Source organism: Seriola lalandi, unplaced genomic scaffold, assembly GCF_002814215.2.
Source record: "Seriola lalandi dorsalis isolate HSWRI2012SDOR001 ecotype SW California unplaced genomic scaffold, Sedor1 jcf7180002054671, whole genome shotgun sequence".
In the NCBI taxonomy this organism is placed as follows: Eukaryota; Metazoa; Chordata; class Actinopteri; order Carangiformes; family Carangidae; genus Seriola; species Seriola lalandi.
Window position 1 is genome coordinate 805,850 of NW_019525224.1, and position 18,208 is coordinate 824,057.

The 18,208-nt window shown below is 38.7% G+C and overlaps 1 protein-coding gene across 1 annotated transcript in view; it reads right to left on the bottom strand.

The window, feature by feature from the left end:
- Positions 1-18,208, bottom strand: part of cdh13 (cadherin 13, H-cadherin (heart)) — a 310,913-nt gene that overhangs the window by 82,663 nt on the left and 210,042 nt on the right. The window contains exon 9 of the mRNA XM_087177984.1: positions 1,320-1,460. Coding sequence (XP_087034110.1) covers positions 1,320-1,460 — 141 coding nt within the window. The remainder of the gene's footprint in view (positions 1-1,319; positions 1,461-18,208) is intronic.

Sequence of the window (18,208 nt, forward strand, 5' to 3'; positions counted from 1 at the left end):
CAGGTCCAGGTTCCACCTTCTCTCTCTCTCTCTCTCTCGCGCACGCACGCACACACACACACACACACACACACACACACACACACATACACACACACACACAGGTAACCTACATCCTCATACATGTAAGCTACTGTTGTGTGTGTGTAGTTGGTGGTTCGCTGCTCTGGTTGGGGTGGTTGGGTTTCATAACTGGTCAGGGTATTAGAAAAGCCTGACCCAGGCATAGACCTTTTAAAATAATATATAAAATTTAGAAAAGGTTCAAAATAGAGACCTTTATTGCTATTTTTTCTCTTTCTACTGGTATATTTTACCATTTCTTAAAGACATTTTGCAACTTCTCTGATCTGAACTCATGTCAGACTGACATTGACACAATAATCACTCAGTGTTGAGCAACAAATCTTAACAATTCCTGGAAAGGTGTTTCACATTAAAAGCATTTGGGGGCTCAAATGGCATCGTCCCTTTCTTCTCTGGAAGGCTTGGAATGTAAAACATCTCCAGAAGTCTTGGCTGTGGTTTAATATTGAGCAAAAGAATTGCAAAGTAGAAACAATTCAAATTATTGAGTGAAAAACTTTTTCTTTTACAAAGGAAAAAAACAGAGCAGCAGACTGGTGAATATGACATGACTGTGTTGTTGCGCTAGTGAAATTAGTGCAAGGAAAATTAACTTTATTCTGAGTTTGGCATGTGAACCATGACTGCACAGGTAAATTCAACCACTATCCACAATTTTTCAAATTTTTTTTTTTTTTTCAATCTGGCTTTCATTACTACTGGATATTATTTGAATACTGGCTGTTATTTGAGAATTTATGTTAATTATTGTGGAGCTTGACCTCTTGTTTGTTGTATGTAACTTCACTTTTAACTGTGCTACCAGGGACCAGAAGCTATCCACAATCAAACAAACCCAAACAACAAAATTGCTAATCATAATGTCATATTCACTACCATGTCATTTATGAAGCAAACTAAAGTAGAACTGACATTTTAGACTAAAAAAGCTTCACAGGACTCACCACATGCCTCAACAATTCCTCCATTAGTGAGAGAACTGTCCCTAACCAGGAGACCTTGGTTTTAACTTGTTATTGGGAAATATCTGCTTTGTTGATGTGTCCTAAGTCCTTGAAGAAATGCAGTATATATAACTCTTAACTTACCCTGACCTCTGACTTCCCTGGAGGGGTAAACAAACACAATTTTTCTACATAATGTCTGTAGAGGCTACGTGTGAGTGACAAGGGGATAAAAAAGAAAATACACTGCTCAAAAGAAATAGAGAGGAAAAAAGTTATGTTTCTCACCAGTGGATGTGTGAACTCAGGGGCATGGTCGTTCTCGTCTGTGATGGTGATGGTAGCCGTGGCTGTTCCTGTTAGGCCCACCTCACTTCCTGCCATGTCCTTAGCCACAATCTCCAACTCATATGTCGTGGTTGGCAGCGTCTGGAGAATAAACACACAGTGGCGCAGAGTTAAAAAAGTGATATGAGGATATGAACACAGAATATACATGGAAAAAAGAGATGAAGCAAATAAAGGAAGGATAGTGGTGTCATGTCTAGAGAGAAAGAAATGAGAAGAATAATGGAGAAGGTAACACTAGAGAGGAGGCTACCAAGAAGACATTATGAGAAATTAAATTATTATGAGCACAAAGGCTTAGCAAGTACAAGCACTTTAACAGAGTGAAAGACAAAATCAAGATCATATCAGCTTCTGCAGGACTTTCTATCTCTCTCGCTCTTTCACACACACAGTTAAAGGAAGTCACAGAGTTTATCCCAGAGAATCTATTTGTGAAGCGAATCATGGAAAAATCCTTATTAGATGAATGATTAGCTGTGTGAGTGATTAAATTAATCCACTCAAACCAAAAGCTAACACTTACCGTCACGTTCTACATTAATGTAAGACCCTTTAACAAAGCTTGAAAGCTCCAATAACAGTCTGCTACAGGCTTGAGCCCACTATCAAACTGGCAGCATAAGGGTGAAAAAAAAAAAAATCACCACACTGTAAATATGCGCTCTCACGTTCACGTACGAATGTTAAAAGCTCTGGTAAACACTCGCCACATCTCTAGGGAAAGGCCAGGAATCCACATTTTTAAATTCATACTTGTAAGAACAGATAGAGTGGTAAAAAAAGAAAGAAAAAGTGTCCCGAAAGCTATGCCGTGTGGGATCAAAGTATAAGCATACGATGCAAAGTTTACGCTCATCCATTTTAAAGATTCCCGAGAGCTCAGAGCTGGATTTAACACACATCTTCCACAATGCTTTGGGGCACCGAAGATCAAGACAAACTATTTTCCTCAACATGATCTGTAAAATTACAGTGATCATACAGGGGCCTTGAGATTTCCGAACTTTCCTTTTAGAATCTTCACACTTCACATTTTTATTTGCTGGTTCAATATTGGAGACGAAAGAATGACTTGAAAAAATAATAAAGCCTTAACTTAACCCATGTTACTTCATGCATACAACAGAAATTAAATATAATCATTCTACACGTCTGTTCGAGCCAGGGAGGAGAATCTGCTCTTGATTACAAAGAAGCTTTCCCGGAGCTTGAGTGCAAAGCTCCAAATAAGATACGTAATCCATTTACTGGCCTTCGAGCATCTGCAATCTTTATAACAATTGAAGAAATATAGCTTATACATACAGTGAGAGGATGGCATTCATAATGATCATAGCAGCAATAATCATTTGCTGCCATAATTCACACCTAATAGTAATGTTGACTCTTGTATATAAATAACAGGAGGCAGGGGCTGGTAAAGCCAACATTTATTTATCCGCTGCAGTGTTTTCTCCCTGCTGGGGGTGTTAACTGTCACATGCTTAATAAACTTCATCCATCTGTCTCACTGAAAATGCTGCTGGAGCTCTCTCCTGCATTGTAGATTCACCTTTGAGCGCATGTCGACTTGTCTCATCGACCCCTGTTACAAAACACAGAGGAGCGAGATGATCCATGCACATTAACACAGTGGAATACACACTTACACACACACACTAAGAAAAGAAAATCCACATCAGTAGCAGTTGGATTTTGAATTAGAAAAACAAAACAAAACAAAAAAAAAAACACATCACCGATCATCGAAAAATCTTATTTTATAAGGTTTTTTTAAGGTCATAAAGAGAACGCCCTTGTTTAACACACTAACTAAAAAGCCTATAGGAGGGCATTTCTGTTCCAGCTGATGGCCACTAAATTATTGCTCCAGCTGAGCCAGTTTCACAGTGTAGTTCTATGTGGACGACTGTTCAAGCTCCTTGTGAAAGTGTTTTGTTAGTTAGTGAAAGATTCTTTTCAATTTCATGTCTTGTTTACAGCATTAAACAATTCCATTTAAACAGTAAGACCAGGAGCAAATTGGTATTAGAGGTATTAGTGAAATGATTTTGCTTTCAGTCATGTACGAGCTCATAGTTGGCAGTGATGAAAAGTATTTATAAATTTAGAATTGTGTAGAACAGTCATCCTTTTTGTTTTACTATAATCACTCTGTCTACCCTAAACCCACCAGTGTGTTTGCATGACTTTCTCTGCCTCTATCTTATTGATAGTTTACTGACGAAGACTGATGACCCAGTGTTACCTCGTGCTGTACACAAATCCTCTGCTTTACTCAGTGTGTGTGTGTGTGTGGCCTTGTTTTACTGAATTCATGGGGTGAGAAAAGGGGGAACCCACTGTACTTGAGGGATCCAACACTTTGGTGGGGACCAAATTCTGGAACCCAATGTCAGCACAGCTTGTGTGTGTGTGTGTGTGTGTGTGTGTATGTGTGTGTGTGTGTGTTTGTGTTTGTGTGTATGCATATATGCATGTGTGTGTTTTCTCTGTTTGCCTGTTCTCATCATAGATATTGCTCTAATCAATTTCATCTGAGGCAGGCAAAGGGAGCTCAAACGATCAATGGTCAGACACCTTGAGGGTCGTTTTAATTATCACATCAGCTGTAGAATATTCAGTGAAATGACATATTGAGGTCAGGAACAACATAATGTGCTTCAGGTCAAAAACTTGTGTCTACTAAACTAATTTTCAATCCATTGAGTGGAAGAGTACAAGAGTGGAATTTTAAATGTAAGATAGGTGAGCTCCTTTACATTATTTACATGAACTTCAGCATGCTACATGTATCTGTACATAAAAATCCCATGAAAGTCAAATTAACTTAAAACAGGAAACAATTTGAATATAATGAGTGACAGGGGTGTCCCTCATAACCAGCTCCAGCTCAATCAAACACTGCAGGCAGATGGTGCTCCACGGACCTGTGAGTTTATTAAACCCATGCACACAATCACACATGAATGTACGCACACTCACGCACACGCACGTGCGCGTGCACACACACACACACACACACACACAAACCTGCACACAAACGTACACTTTTGCCCTCCAGCTGGAGAAGAGCAGGGCTCTGGGATACCTGCAGTCTCAGTGGTGTCTAAACACATTGAGCGTGGCCTCCTCTGGTGACTGACAACGTCTTAATGAGTATTTCCTGAGTCTCAACTCAATTATAAACTCCCTGGCAGTACCTGGCCAAGAAAAGATGTTCACATTCACTCCGGGCTAGAGTTACATCAACAGGGAATTTTCCCTCCAGGTGTCAGAAAACTTCTGCTGGTATACTGTTGATTGAGACACTCCACTCAGTCTGACTTTTCATTTTTCAGCTCCTTGTTAGTTTGTCTGGCAACACTTAATTCAACTTTTATGAGCAGCAATACAGTTACAGTTACAGTGCATGGTACTTTTTGGCCATTTCTCCTGTGGGATTTATATAAAAATGTTGTAATAAAAAATATTATATAAAAATGACTACATTATTACAGTAAAAGTCAAGCAGACATGCTGATGTCTATTTACCATGTTCCATCTGAGTTTAGCGTGTTAGGTATGGTGCACGGTAACATTCATTAATTAGCACTATGCACAGCTGCAGCTGATGGCAATGCAATTAGTTTTGCAGGTATTTAGTCATAAACCAAAGTATTGGACAAATCAAAAATTTGACCTTGACCATGATGCAAAGATGAAAAGATGATGAAGGGTGAAAAGTTAAGGGCCAACCCTTGGACCATCAGAGGAACTGAAGAATGTAAGAGCAGAAGAAGTCACTGTATCCCCATGAAGTATAGCACTGCTTTCCTTCTAATGTATGGGATAATTTTCTTTGTAAAACATAAGTGGGAGAAAAACCAGGAAGCCACAAGAGATTTCCCAGAGCGATTGTGTTTGTGAGACCTGACATGAAACTGAACAAAGAGCTAATGAAGTCGAGCATACCAAATGATATGACAGGCCTTGTTTCAGAGACATCTGATCTGAGAATGACATTTCAGACCGTCACATTCTGTCTTGAAAGGATTTCATCAAAGCGCCTCGAGTGAGGGCTGATCCCCAGCACAAAGCAAAAAGAAAGAAGAGGATGAGAGCAAGAGACAGAGGAATGGTGAGGGGAAAGTGAAACAGAACGGCCTGACATCTGAGACACCATATTAACTCTCTGAATAGGTGTGATATTATAATCAAATTGCCAGAGGGTTCTTTGTTCTCTTCTGGCCCTTCACTAGTACTTGCTCTCAGCACCAAACCACTGGCTATTGTACAGGCCTCTTCAAATGCTTAGAGAAATAATGACAGACATAAAAAGGCTTAGAAAAAAAAAATCCAGACACCGGAGACATGAAAACCCACTGGTGACAGTATTTCTGCAAGCACAACACTGTTCCTCTACCTTTATGCCTTCATCTGCCTCATCTTTTTACCTCTCTTCCTTTCTTCCTTGTGCACAGCTCATTTTTACCAAAATGCAGACATTTTCTTTTCTCTTGGCACTGAAAAGACACTCTCATTATGTGACAAATAAACTGTGTTCTAAGGGCCTCCAAAATGACTCTGGTCTCTCTTAAAAAATATGTTCCATTTTCTGTTTCTCACTCTTGGCAGACTTTTGTTTGGGAATATACATGTAAAAAAAAAAAAAAAAAGTATGATACTCAAGTTCACTTTGCATTAGTAAAATGCATCACTCAAAATGATTTCTTCTGGTGTTTCCATCAATCATTGTCAAAGCCCACTGATATTTGCATATGCATCCCTGTGATGTGCAGGAAGCATTACACTAATATTCATGAAGCTTTAGTACTGAAAGCATCAACTGACCTGTTCTCTATCAGCATCGCTTCAGCAAGAGCAGAGACAGCTGCAAACAAGACAGAGACTCTGCATCCAAACTAGTGGCTCTGTCAAGATGAACTTAGACACAGCAGTGCTTTGAGCTAAATGCTATGGTCCGTATTTAACATTCTTACAATGACAATGCTGATGTTTAGCAGGTGTAATGTTTACAATGTTCAAAAACTTTACTGTGTTAACATGCTAACATTTACTAATTTGTACAGTTTCAATCTAGCTTCAGTCTGGGCCCCCATTGCTTTGTCTCCATTAGCATAAAAATCATCATCTTGATTGATATCAAACATGAAATGAATGTTACATCAAACAGCTATACTTTTTTTCAATTTCACATCTTTGATCTTAACTATCCCTGACCCTTTTCCAAAAGCAACTTTTAGTGGGGCATATTGCTGGACAGTAGAGCAAACAGCTCATTAGGTAATGGCATGCTGTCTGCAGCTGGCTGCGTTACTCAGACAGATGCAGATCACAGATCAACTGGAGTAAAACCAAATTACAGTAAAGTGGGAATCTGGGTTCACTGGTTTACTTTTCTTTTAAGTACTTTAACTTTAGAGGGGCTCAACTCTGTGGTGCACAGCAGGCGTGACTGAGTGTGTGAACGTGGGTGTTGGTAGCGGCTGACATGAGCTTTACTTACTCAAGACACTAAGTTAAACAGTGTGTTGTCAGTGTAAAAGACAGACTTTCATGTTTAATTTAGTAGTGCATAGGTATTAATGCAGTGATTTTTACCAATAATTAGATTCAAAATGCTCGCTTGAACATTTTAGCTCCACTTCCACCTCACAGGTGGCTGGCAGCCTCCTGCACTCCACCTCTATAGACATATGATTAATCACTTTGACAATAGTTAATTACAGAAGGATGGCAGCCACGTGAGGCTCTTATCTGGGCCATTGCAACCTACGCAAGTGATCTATTTCTTTCATCAACCTCTTAAGCATGGTTAGCATTCACCCAGAGGACAGAGCAAGAGAAATACGGGGGTGGCAGTGGGAGGGTGACACATTGATAACAGTGTTTAATATATTCTTTTTTGCGTCTCCTTCCTTCTGTACAATTTGACTCAAAAGATATTGATAGCTTCTACACTGTGCAAAAATGTCACTCCAAGGGACTGCAAGGTTTTCATTTTGGAACAGAGTCTTTGAAATGAACTCAAAGAAATATTACATGGAATATTAATGACAGGTCATTAAGTCTTAAGTCTTACATATGTAGAACAGGAAGAGAGTAAAAGGTTATCGACTGTGAAATGCCCGAGGTCCCTGTCTGCACCTGATGTTAAAAAATTATTTTCTGTGTTAGGAGTGCTATTTTATTTACACACCTGTATTCTTGGAGAGTTCGAATATTTTCATGTGGTTGACATGATTTGTTAACATGTTCTCAATATGTAAACTGTTTTGAAATGGATATTAAGGTTTTATCAGTGTTTTTATTTTTTCATATTTCCATTTCAAACATCAGGCTTGCAAGTAGCCTAAGGCATGTCCCTTCACACTGACCATGTCTCTGCTGACTATGATGCAGCATTTTGCTTTGAAATGTTCAATGTGACGTTATATTGTCAATAAATTATTGAGTTCTGTATTGAGATGTTCTACAATAATATATGTGGGAGAAACTATACCTGTGTTTAGCATACAGAGTATATAACTGATTCATTGACTGCATTGGGTTTACTTGACATCTGATAGGAAAAATTCACATGCTATATTCACTTCAGCCTCCATCACTAATAACTAACCTCCCTGCATACAAATGAGAGGATAGTTAATTGACCAGAAGAATGAGCCTGGCAGTGTGTACTGCACTAAACGGATGTAGAAGCATTAACTGGAAGACATGAAGGGAACTTTCAAATGCCAAATTAATGTTTTAATACAGAGCTCTGATTCAATCCTAAGACCTTCTCTGGGATACTAATATTGTAAATAACAGTTGCTTTTCTTTCTTTTTTATTAACACACAATTGCTGCATGTTGAACAGACAAATATGTTGGGCATTAGTAGGTTATCAATTATTGGCATATGAGAAATTAACAAATATTAACTTTAAATAACTGCTTCAATTGATATCTTATTATCCTTGGGGCACCACCCTGAGCAGGGAAGAACAGAATATTGATACAGTCTCAAAATATACTATCATTTTGGAACTGATTAATAATTAACTATAACCAGAATTACAATAGCAATAGCAGATAAAAATTGAAGGATTTGGCGTTGTGCAGAGTAGAGGTTGGCTGCGTCGCATGTCACACAGTGGCCAATAATAGCTGGTTGTTAGGTCCCTGGGAAGGTCTTTCACAATTTTTTCAGTGACGCTGACAAACATTCCTGTACAGCTGTGTTTGCTGCTGTTAGAGTCATTTTGTACCAGAGTCAGTACAAAGACAACATGCAAGACTGCTCCCAGTGACCTTTTTAAAAAGAAAGTGTACAGGGGTAAGGACTGAATTCCATACTAGCCTTCTTCATTGTTACCATTGTTTTCATTATTATTAAAATAAACTACAATTACTGCCCCACGGCTATATACCTCCACCAACCAGAGAAGTTGCAGGAAATATGGTCACAATCTCCCCTTCTGTTTCTGAGTTACAGCATTGAATAATGGCCAGAAGAGTTTATGCAGAACATTATGATATCACAGTGAAGGTGACCTTGATCATTTTATCATATATAGAGAATTGTCATAATTACCATATGAATTTATGACCAAAAATGTGTTTTGTGAGGACGCCGTGAACTTGACCTTTGACCACCGAAATCTAATCAGTTCATCCCTGAGTCCAAGTGAATGTTTGTACCATATTTGAAGAAAGGCTTTCTTTCCCTCACGGCTTTCCTGAGATATCACGTTCACTAGAATGGGATGAGATGGGATGGATAACCGGAAAACAATGCCTCTGGCCACGGCTGTCGCCAGCGCAGAGGCATGACAACCATGACTTATATGTATATATATGCTGGCGAGCCTGCTAATATACTTACCTTGTTTCTTTAGAAATTGCATTTAGTTGAATAAACTTTAAAGTTTTTCTTCTATACCTGCCATCAACTTTCAAATGATGCTCTTTCATTTGCATCAAGAATCTGAGGATTCTCTTATATCTACATCATCAGACTATGTTTTGCAGCAGGAAAAGTGTGTAGGCTCAGTACAACCTAAAACTGGCTTACCAGGAAAATAAAGAAAGACATGATTACACTGGAATCTCAGTATCATCTCATTCCACAATAGTGACTGTAAGGTGCTAAAATATTACTGTAGTGTGGTATTATTATTGTACTATTTTCCATAAAATCTTACTACGTAGAAGATTAAATATGTAAATGGGACAAGATCCAAAATTACTAAAATATAATTTCATGGATTTGACTGAAGTGCAATTTCTAATATTCTTTCAGGAAGCCAGCCCAAGGCTTAAAGACACAAGTTAATCATCTTAAATGCCTTCAAATTTTGTTGAGTAGTGCTGTAAAACTAACAGCTACAAATCCTCCTGCGCCTTATCTCTTGTACCTCCTGATATTCTGTTAAGATTTATCTGACTGAGGCTTGTCCACTAATCAGTCAAGTGACACAAACAGGCAGGTTTGGAGTCTGTTGTTGATTTCATCATTTTAATTACAAAATGAAAGTTTGTTGTGTTGGCATTTAGGGCGAGACTATGGCTTATGCTCACTAAAAAAGCCAGGCTAAATGTGCAAAATAAAATTGCACTGTTTGGCACAGATAGAAAACCAATTGATTTAGAAGCATGAACTTGGCTGACGTTCCTCCTCTTGCTCTAATAGAAACACACTGTCCTGTCCAGTTGACTTTAGGTGTCCTGCAGCATGTTTGCAGCACACCTGGGTCTGTGTGGTTCACAGTCATGCTCCTATGCAACCAGCAGCTATGCTCCCTTGGCCATCTCTTCTAATAAAACTCTAGCCCAGAAAAAAAAATAATTGTGGCAAGGGTACTCTTTCAACAGGAATACCAGACCTCTGCAGCAGACACAGTCAGACTTAACCTCTTCCATAGAGAGTGGAGATGCCTGTTTGGCTGCCTAGTTACCTGTTTTGGTTCTAGTCTTTGGCTTCAGCTGCAGTTTGAAATATGATTTAACTGTATTTGGAGTGTCTGCCATGTAATCAAGAACACTGGGGGTATCCATTTAGTGGTTCTATGGAGATATCAGAGGAAACAGTCACTGTGTATCTTCACAAAATGACTCTTCCTCCAGTTTTATGCACTCTCTCCTCCTCCGTAGTAAAGCCCACTTTTCAAAATGACCTCCTTGAGCACACGTGGGTAGGAAACTTGAAAACACAAAATATATTGCACTTTCTGCTTGAAGTGTGAAAATAACACCCCAGGTAGCTTTGCTTGTTTGTGGTAGCGATATAAAAATACAAATCTTATTGGAAATGCTGAAGGCCAACACAAAGGATATAAAACCCTAAACTTCAAGTTGTTTGAATCTTTTCACTGAAACATTTTACTGAGATCTGTTTACACAGCTGAGATCAGTTTTGAAACTGAAATGCTGAAATGTAAAGGTTAAGTTTTGCATTAATAATAATAATAATAATAATAATAATACTAAAATGAATAATAAGTCTTTTGAATTAGTGCCTTCACCTTAAATGTCTAATATTTGTTGACTGAATTTTCTTATTTGCTTTTTAAAAATGGATGTGAGATTTGAGCTTGTGGTTAGAAAAATCATATTTAATTAAGATTCTTTGAGCAAACAATTAAAATTTAATTGTATCGTTGTTAGATTTAATGAGAGTATAGTTTGCAGTGTTTTCCTCTAGTGGTTTGCTAGTCAATGTAGTTGCATATGGTCACAACACAGAGCATCACACACAAAATGAAAGAAATTTAATGAGCCATTGTGGCAGGAATACAGTCTGTATGGTTTACTACAACAAGAGATCTATGCACACAGTAAATACAAGTATAAGTGTCAGGCTACCATAAATCTAGCTCTTCTCTACAGAGAACAAAATGAATAGTTCAAATGATTCAGCTGGAGAGAAACTCTACAAAACAGAGAACAATTCAACATGCATTCAAGTGAAACAAGTCCCAATTTTCCCCCACAGCTGATGCTCAAAGGACTGTCAAGTAGGCTCTGTGGTTCTATATTTCTTTCTTTTCCTTTCTGCTATCTGATTCATCTCTTCCCCTCCTTTGTGCACACTCTTCTAACCTAAGATTTTGTGACTACAGTTGCAAGGATTTGTTTTTGTCAGATTATATATCTTTATACTCTTTTCCCCCTTTTTTTATTCTGTAGATACATGCAGCTGGATTCCCTTTTGCCTAGAGAACAGCACAGATTCCTCAAGGCATGTACTGAACAGGGTGCCGGAAATGATCCACAATGAATATGATCCATGCTGATTCAGTAACAACACACTGTAAATTCCTCCAGATTATGTAACCACACGTGCATTCTGCCAACATCCCAGCCTGTGAAAAGAAGGTGCTGCGCTATGCTGGGATATGGAACTATGGAATATGACAGATGTTCACTGAGATGGTACATTTTCCTGCTGAAATTATCCATCTCCCTCACACCAGTCCCTGTCAATGGGCAACTCTGGCAACACAAGCATGTTAACTCCAAATACAGGGCAAATCTCTGGGCAGGGTTAACTTTGATCTCATTACTACCCTGAAATATACATACAATAAATGCCTTGTGTTTGACTGCCAGCTCTGACCGTATTTTCTTGGCTTAAGCCAAATGTATGCTGGGATGGTTTCCAGTCCCTTGCGACCCTGACAAGGACAAAGCGGGTAGAATGAATGAAAGGATGGATGGATGACTGGATTTGGATATTTGAACTGCAAAGGAAGAATCACTCAGAACCATATGGCAAGAAACACATAGCATACAGCCGTGTTTTTTCTTATACCAAGAAAGTAAATGTGCGGACTGAAGAGTGTCCAAGACCAAGATGAGACCAAAATTAAAGGAAATTTTCCCCAGACAAAGGCATCTCATGCTGGTAGAAAAAACATCCAACAAACCATTATACTTTAATCAGCAGCAGCTGAAACCCTTTTTTCTCAAACAGCAACACACTATAAGCTATGCGGCCCCAAAAAAAACCCAACAATTTTTGGCCTATGTTGGAGGTTTCGGTTATTTCAAAAAGTCCTCAAAATAAAATGGCAAATATATTGATTAAATCCATTAAAAAAACATAAAAACAACATTCTCAACATAGTCTCCTGTGTTAAAGTCCTCCTCCCACTGTCAAACTTCTTCGAAGGATGGTTTGAATGATCATAGTTGTGGGATTTGCTCATGTTTCCAGTGCAATATTAATCAAATGTGATAGAACCAGACCCACACGGTCCTGATGAGTCAGATTACAAAAGGTTTCGAGTGTTAAACTCTTTATAAATAATAACAAAGAATGCTCTTTTTTTTAAAAATTTAACTATGATCGTTGCAAATTCGGTAATGAACCTTTATGTTACAGATAAACTCAAATCATGACACTTTTGTCAGCGAGTCAAACGAGAAACAAGATCCTACCTTGTGCTGTTTTTTCACTCATAAAACATCCACTTTACTGTTAATGTGCTCCACCTTTCTCATCTCGCTCTTGTGGCAGGAGTTTAAATTTCACGTGCTGCAGCCCATCTGCTTCAACATTTGATGAGTTGTGTTGTCTAACACACTGTGGAGAATTACAGCTGAGCTGTTGTTTGTCATCCAACTGTTTTGAATAAGTCTTGCCTTCTCTCTCATCACTGAGGCTTTTTTATTGTCAGGACTGCAGCGCTGACTAGATGCGCTTTGTTTATTTCATAAATCAGTGTAAACAACAGAAGCTGTAACTCAGTTGCTTGTGAGATGCAGTAACCGACACATCTGGGACTAAAAATCAAGTTACTTCAGCGACACTTAAATTACATGTTTTACTTTTAGTCAAACACCTGAACTGGAACTAATAAAGCTTGTCTGAAAGCTTTATATAAATACTTTATTTAGAGCCTTGTTTCACTGCTTTTACAGAATGGGATGTACACAACCTAAATAACTTGCTACTGTGTGTATCTTTTTAAACTGTTTCCTTATAAACAGGAAGTGACTCGGGGCTACCGCAGATGTATTCAATCTGCACTGGACCTACAGTTAATGAAACAGCCACAGGTTAATCTCCGGTTGTCTCCATTCAGAGAGACAAAGGAGTCTACATTTGTGGTTCCATACACATCACAGATAAACTACAGAATTACACAGAATTGCATTACATTTTTTATCAAATTAATGTTAATGTCATTTTCAGTTTTCTCTGCAGGCTCTTTTGCTCCTTTAAGAGAAGTTGGGGACTTGGTTTAAAGGTGTGTTAGTTGTCTATCAGTAACATCCAATTAAATCCCCATCTTCAATAAGACACCTCTGAGAGCAACACAAAATAAAAAAGTAAAATTTGATGTATGTGCACACAAACTTGAGCTGATGCTGATTCACTAAAGTCAGACAGCATTCAGACAGCAGTAGTCGTCATGAAGCCAGTTTGCTTTGGTGTCTCGGTCCATTCAGATCAACCACCAACCCATATGTAACCTGTGCTGATATGATGGGGCAAGATTTAATATGATTTTATTGACCATATTAAAACATTTAAGGGTGATTAAAGAGGGCTGATTATTGTTTGGTGTGACTTAAATCCATAAAACAGAAAGCAATAAAAATGCACATCTGTTCTCTGTCTCTTTCTCTCTCTCTTCCTCTCTGCTCTTTTCTCTTTCCTTTTTTTTTTTCACTTTTACACTGTACGTATTGATTAAGGGGGCTTGCGATGACCATATTTATAACGCCTCATCAGGCCAATTAGTAGCAGGATGATAAGCTTCTGCAGCACCGCTGTCCCTCAGCTCCGTCTCTGATGAGTGTGGGTCTAATTGGGGTCAAGGTTGGGTTCAAGGCTGTGGTGAGTTGGAGCAGAAAGCACAAGCTGAGGCTAATCTAATCAGGTGCACCATCAGACCACAGTTTAATCGCGTCATTTAGCCAGCAGTTACATGTATATTGGGGACTGAGAAAGTCACCTAATACCACATACTCCCACACTAAAAGCACATGCATTCTGTGCGTGTGTGTGCAGAAGTGCACGACTGTCACATTATGTGTTTCTGTGAGAGTGTTTGAGTTAGGTGCAATCACCATCCTGCGCCTGCCACCATCAGAGCCATCAAAGGCCCATCTGTGAAGCATGCACGTGCATGTGTGTGCATGTGTGCATATGTGTGTGTTTGTGTCTGAGTGTCTGTGTGTGCACACAACAGCAGCCACAGATCCATCAGTGAAGAGCCCAGGTGTTGCTGTTAAAGTGTTAATTAGATTAGTGCAGATCAAACGGGGGTGGCATTCGCTGGGGAGTAGAGGTGCCGGGGCCATCCTGCTGGGGCGGCAGTTCCAAATACTCCTCGTCATCCACCAATTAGGACGAATTAATCACTCACTGAACTCATTTGATTGGTTCTCCCTAAATGAGTGCCGACCCTATAAGGGGAGTACGCAGATTTCAGTAAAGGAGCAGAGCTGGTGTGATACAGTAAGAGGTCAAGAGACTATATACTTGTTAGAGGTTTGAACTGACATTTAATTAAGGTGTTTTTGTAGTTAGAATATTACAAATCTGTCCCATGTCATTTCATTTATCTGGTAATGAAACATCATCACCTGAAGAAAATGTAAAAAATGAATAAACCAATGTAGGACACCGGGACTGGGCAACTTTGACAAAGCTAATGTTAGGTTGAAGACTGTAATGAGAAAGCTGTTAAAGAAATTTCGTATATGTATATTTTTACAGCATATACACATACAGTACATTTCTGTGGCCCCTTAACATTATAATATGCGAAAAGCTGTGTCTCTCAGCAAAGTACTGTCTGTGGTTACGGTTCTGATTGTTTTCAGCTGTCACATTATACGTTTTTTAACCTGACTTCCTTTCTTGTAATTTTGACTATGATTTTTGTTTCGAGTAACACTTTATCCACCGTATTAGGCATGGGGAAGTGATTTTACAAAACAAAGCTCTGACTTTGGCATTAAAATGCGGCTTGTGTGCACAATTACAGTAAGACAGGTCCAGGTTGAAAGCAGTTGCAGCTTGGCAAACTCAATGGCTGTTTGCAAATTCTTTTTTTTATTACCCAATGTGATTAAAGTGGATTCTTGTTTAAAATTTGTATAAGCACCCAAGTGTTTGTTCCATGCACTGTTTTTGACAGTGTGTGTTTAGTGGAGACCCTGCAACATTATCTCAACACTGAAGCTGGTGAGTAAGAGATTTTTCAATGATAGGACTAGCAAAACTACAAAACTAAGACCCCAGTTTACAAAAAAATAACAATAAAAAATACACACAACGCCAGCGCACACAACAACCATCACAAATTCATTTATATTGATTAATGAAGCCCACACAAAGCCTAAAAGTTCAGAAGAAAACCAGGGTCATTAATCTCCATAACCTCACTGTAACTTCATAATAAAATAAAACGTCATAGCTTATTGCCTTCCTTGTCCACGTCCACATGCTGTTGTTTCAAACCATTACATTCTCATTGGTCTAATATTGTAACAAATTCAGCTGAGTTCTTAATAACCTGACATGAAGAGAATTGCATGCAGAGCCAGATGTATGGACATAATTTAAGTAAGCCCATTAAAAGTCTTTCAGGCAAAGTCTGTGTCTCAGATCTGTACAAAGACACAGACAGACACACACCTGCACACACACACTCTCAACGGGTTGCCTTTTCCTTTATCCAAGTCCAGAAACATTTCACAAACAAACTGAGCCAAGTGTGGCTGCGTTCCCACAGAGCTATAGGCAGAGTACAAGAAACAGGAAGACACATCAGTGGTAGCACACATCAATTCCACATCAAGTAGCACTTACTGATGTGGAATTGTCTGTAGTGCACAACAGGGAATTATATCAGATGTTTGCTCAAACTCTTGAAATGTTTGTATGTTCTTCCCTCTTCACTATACAATTACTAACATTACACAATGGAGAGAGACTCATAGCAGTCATGTTGTAGACACCGTTGTTGGCTGACTGTGGCTACGTGACGATCGGTGCCTGGCAATGAACACTGTCCTGACAAACACAAAGACAGAACGTCGAGCTAGCAAGATGGTAACTTTTGAAAGTATTGACTTGAATTGGCTAAGGGGCAATCCAAGCTGCCAATGATCTCTATACAGTATATACCAGATATCTGTCACTCATCTGTCTGAGAGAACAGATACACTTTTATTATTACAAATGTATCCACATTGATTCCAAGTGCAGACTAAGCACAAGCTGCCCGTGTTTCTTAAATTCTGAGTCTGTATTTTTCTCTTTTCCTACTGTACTTACCTGCTACTTTCTACTCATTGTCTTTTCAATTCAATTGTTAGAATCCCACATTTTGATTTACTGACTGAGCTTTTTCACTTACCTTACCCTCTGTTTGCTATGTTCATATTGACAGACTGTCAAAGAGATATTTATTTAACTGCACCTGAGTCAAGCACACCGGGAAATGTCTGCGCATCTTTACTATCCTACAACTGTGACCATTCTGCTATGCTATCTATGCTTCTGGTTTTAAAAATGCTTATATAAACAAAACAGTGCAGTTTTCTGGAAATCTTCTGGAAATCATCAGGTTCTTGAGATGTTTCCTGGTTTTCCATTCCAGGAAGTAAAATTGGGAGATGATTAATTTGAGTTTCGATGATGCAGCCTTCCAATAGCAGTTAGAGAAACACTTTCACCTTGCTTCCCAACTTTTTGTGTACCTTCATTGCCATTTTTTACACAAACATGCAAACACATTAACATCTGCCTCTACATACAAAATACACTCTGTATCACTGTACTTGTGCAGCTGACCATAACTATTAGAATATGCTGCTGGTTACTATTCTGCAAATGCAATTACTCTATGCAATTACCAGTGCAATTACTCTGTCAGTAAATGTCTGAAATAGCCCATTATTCAGGGTTTGTGACCATATGCCAGAGGCTGCTGGAATAATCTTTGTTATGTCCTTACAAGGTACATGATAAATGTTATGACAATGAAAGTCAGCAGTCATCTACAGTAACAACAGTTCAGTGTGTAAGGAACTACAATGCAATAAAGGCAAGTGACGCAATATTTAAATTAAACTATTATGACATAAATGATGCTGGAATACACAAATATATGGACAAATCTGGACTTCCATACTTCCTAATACCATAATAATATTACCTATCAACTTTCTATCGCCCCAATAGTAGAAAGTCAAGTTTATCTGTACAGCCCAATATCACATTCAATATCCTGTGGGCCATAGTAATATTGTATCTAATATTGTTGTGTTGTTTACGTGGCCGCATCAGCTATGACTCCCGGCCTGACGAAACCTCTCTAAGAGAACAAGAAAGAAATCCCGAAGATAAAAAAAGCATTGGTTCAAATTACATTTGCTTCCGCTTCCGCTGAAAAAATGCAGTTGAACCATTGTCTTAAAACTGAAAACAATGAAAACTGACTCCTTGAAGCATTTATGACAAATTTTCAAGGTTTCAATAGCTTAAGCTGAAGCACTGAAAAGAACTGACGTTGCAGCTGAATGAAGCAGTGAAAAGAGGTTGGAGTGACAGTGGAGACAGAAGCACCAGGAGAAATTTAAGTGCACGATAAATTTGAGAATTGAAAAGAGTGGAAGTGTCAGGTGACAGTCCTTCAAAGAATTGAAGTGTAAGCTGAGTTATAAACACTGTCAGTGTAAGCAGCACTGAATGGATCTGGATCCTGAGGTACAGCTTAACGTTCGGATACAAAATACATTATGTTTGTGAAGACTGAAAATTGGATGATTGGTCAAACTTCCGTAATGTGATCAGCGGAATTTCCCATTGCACTT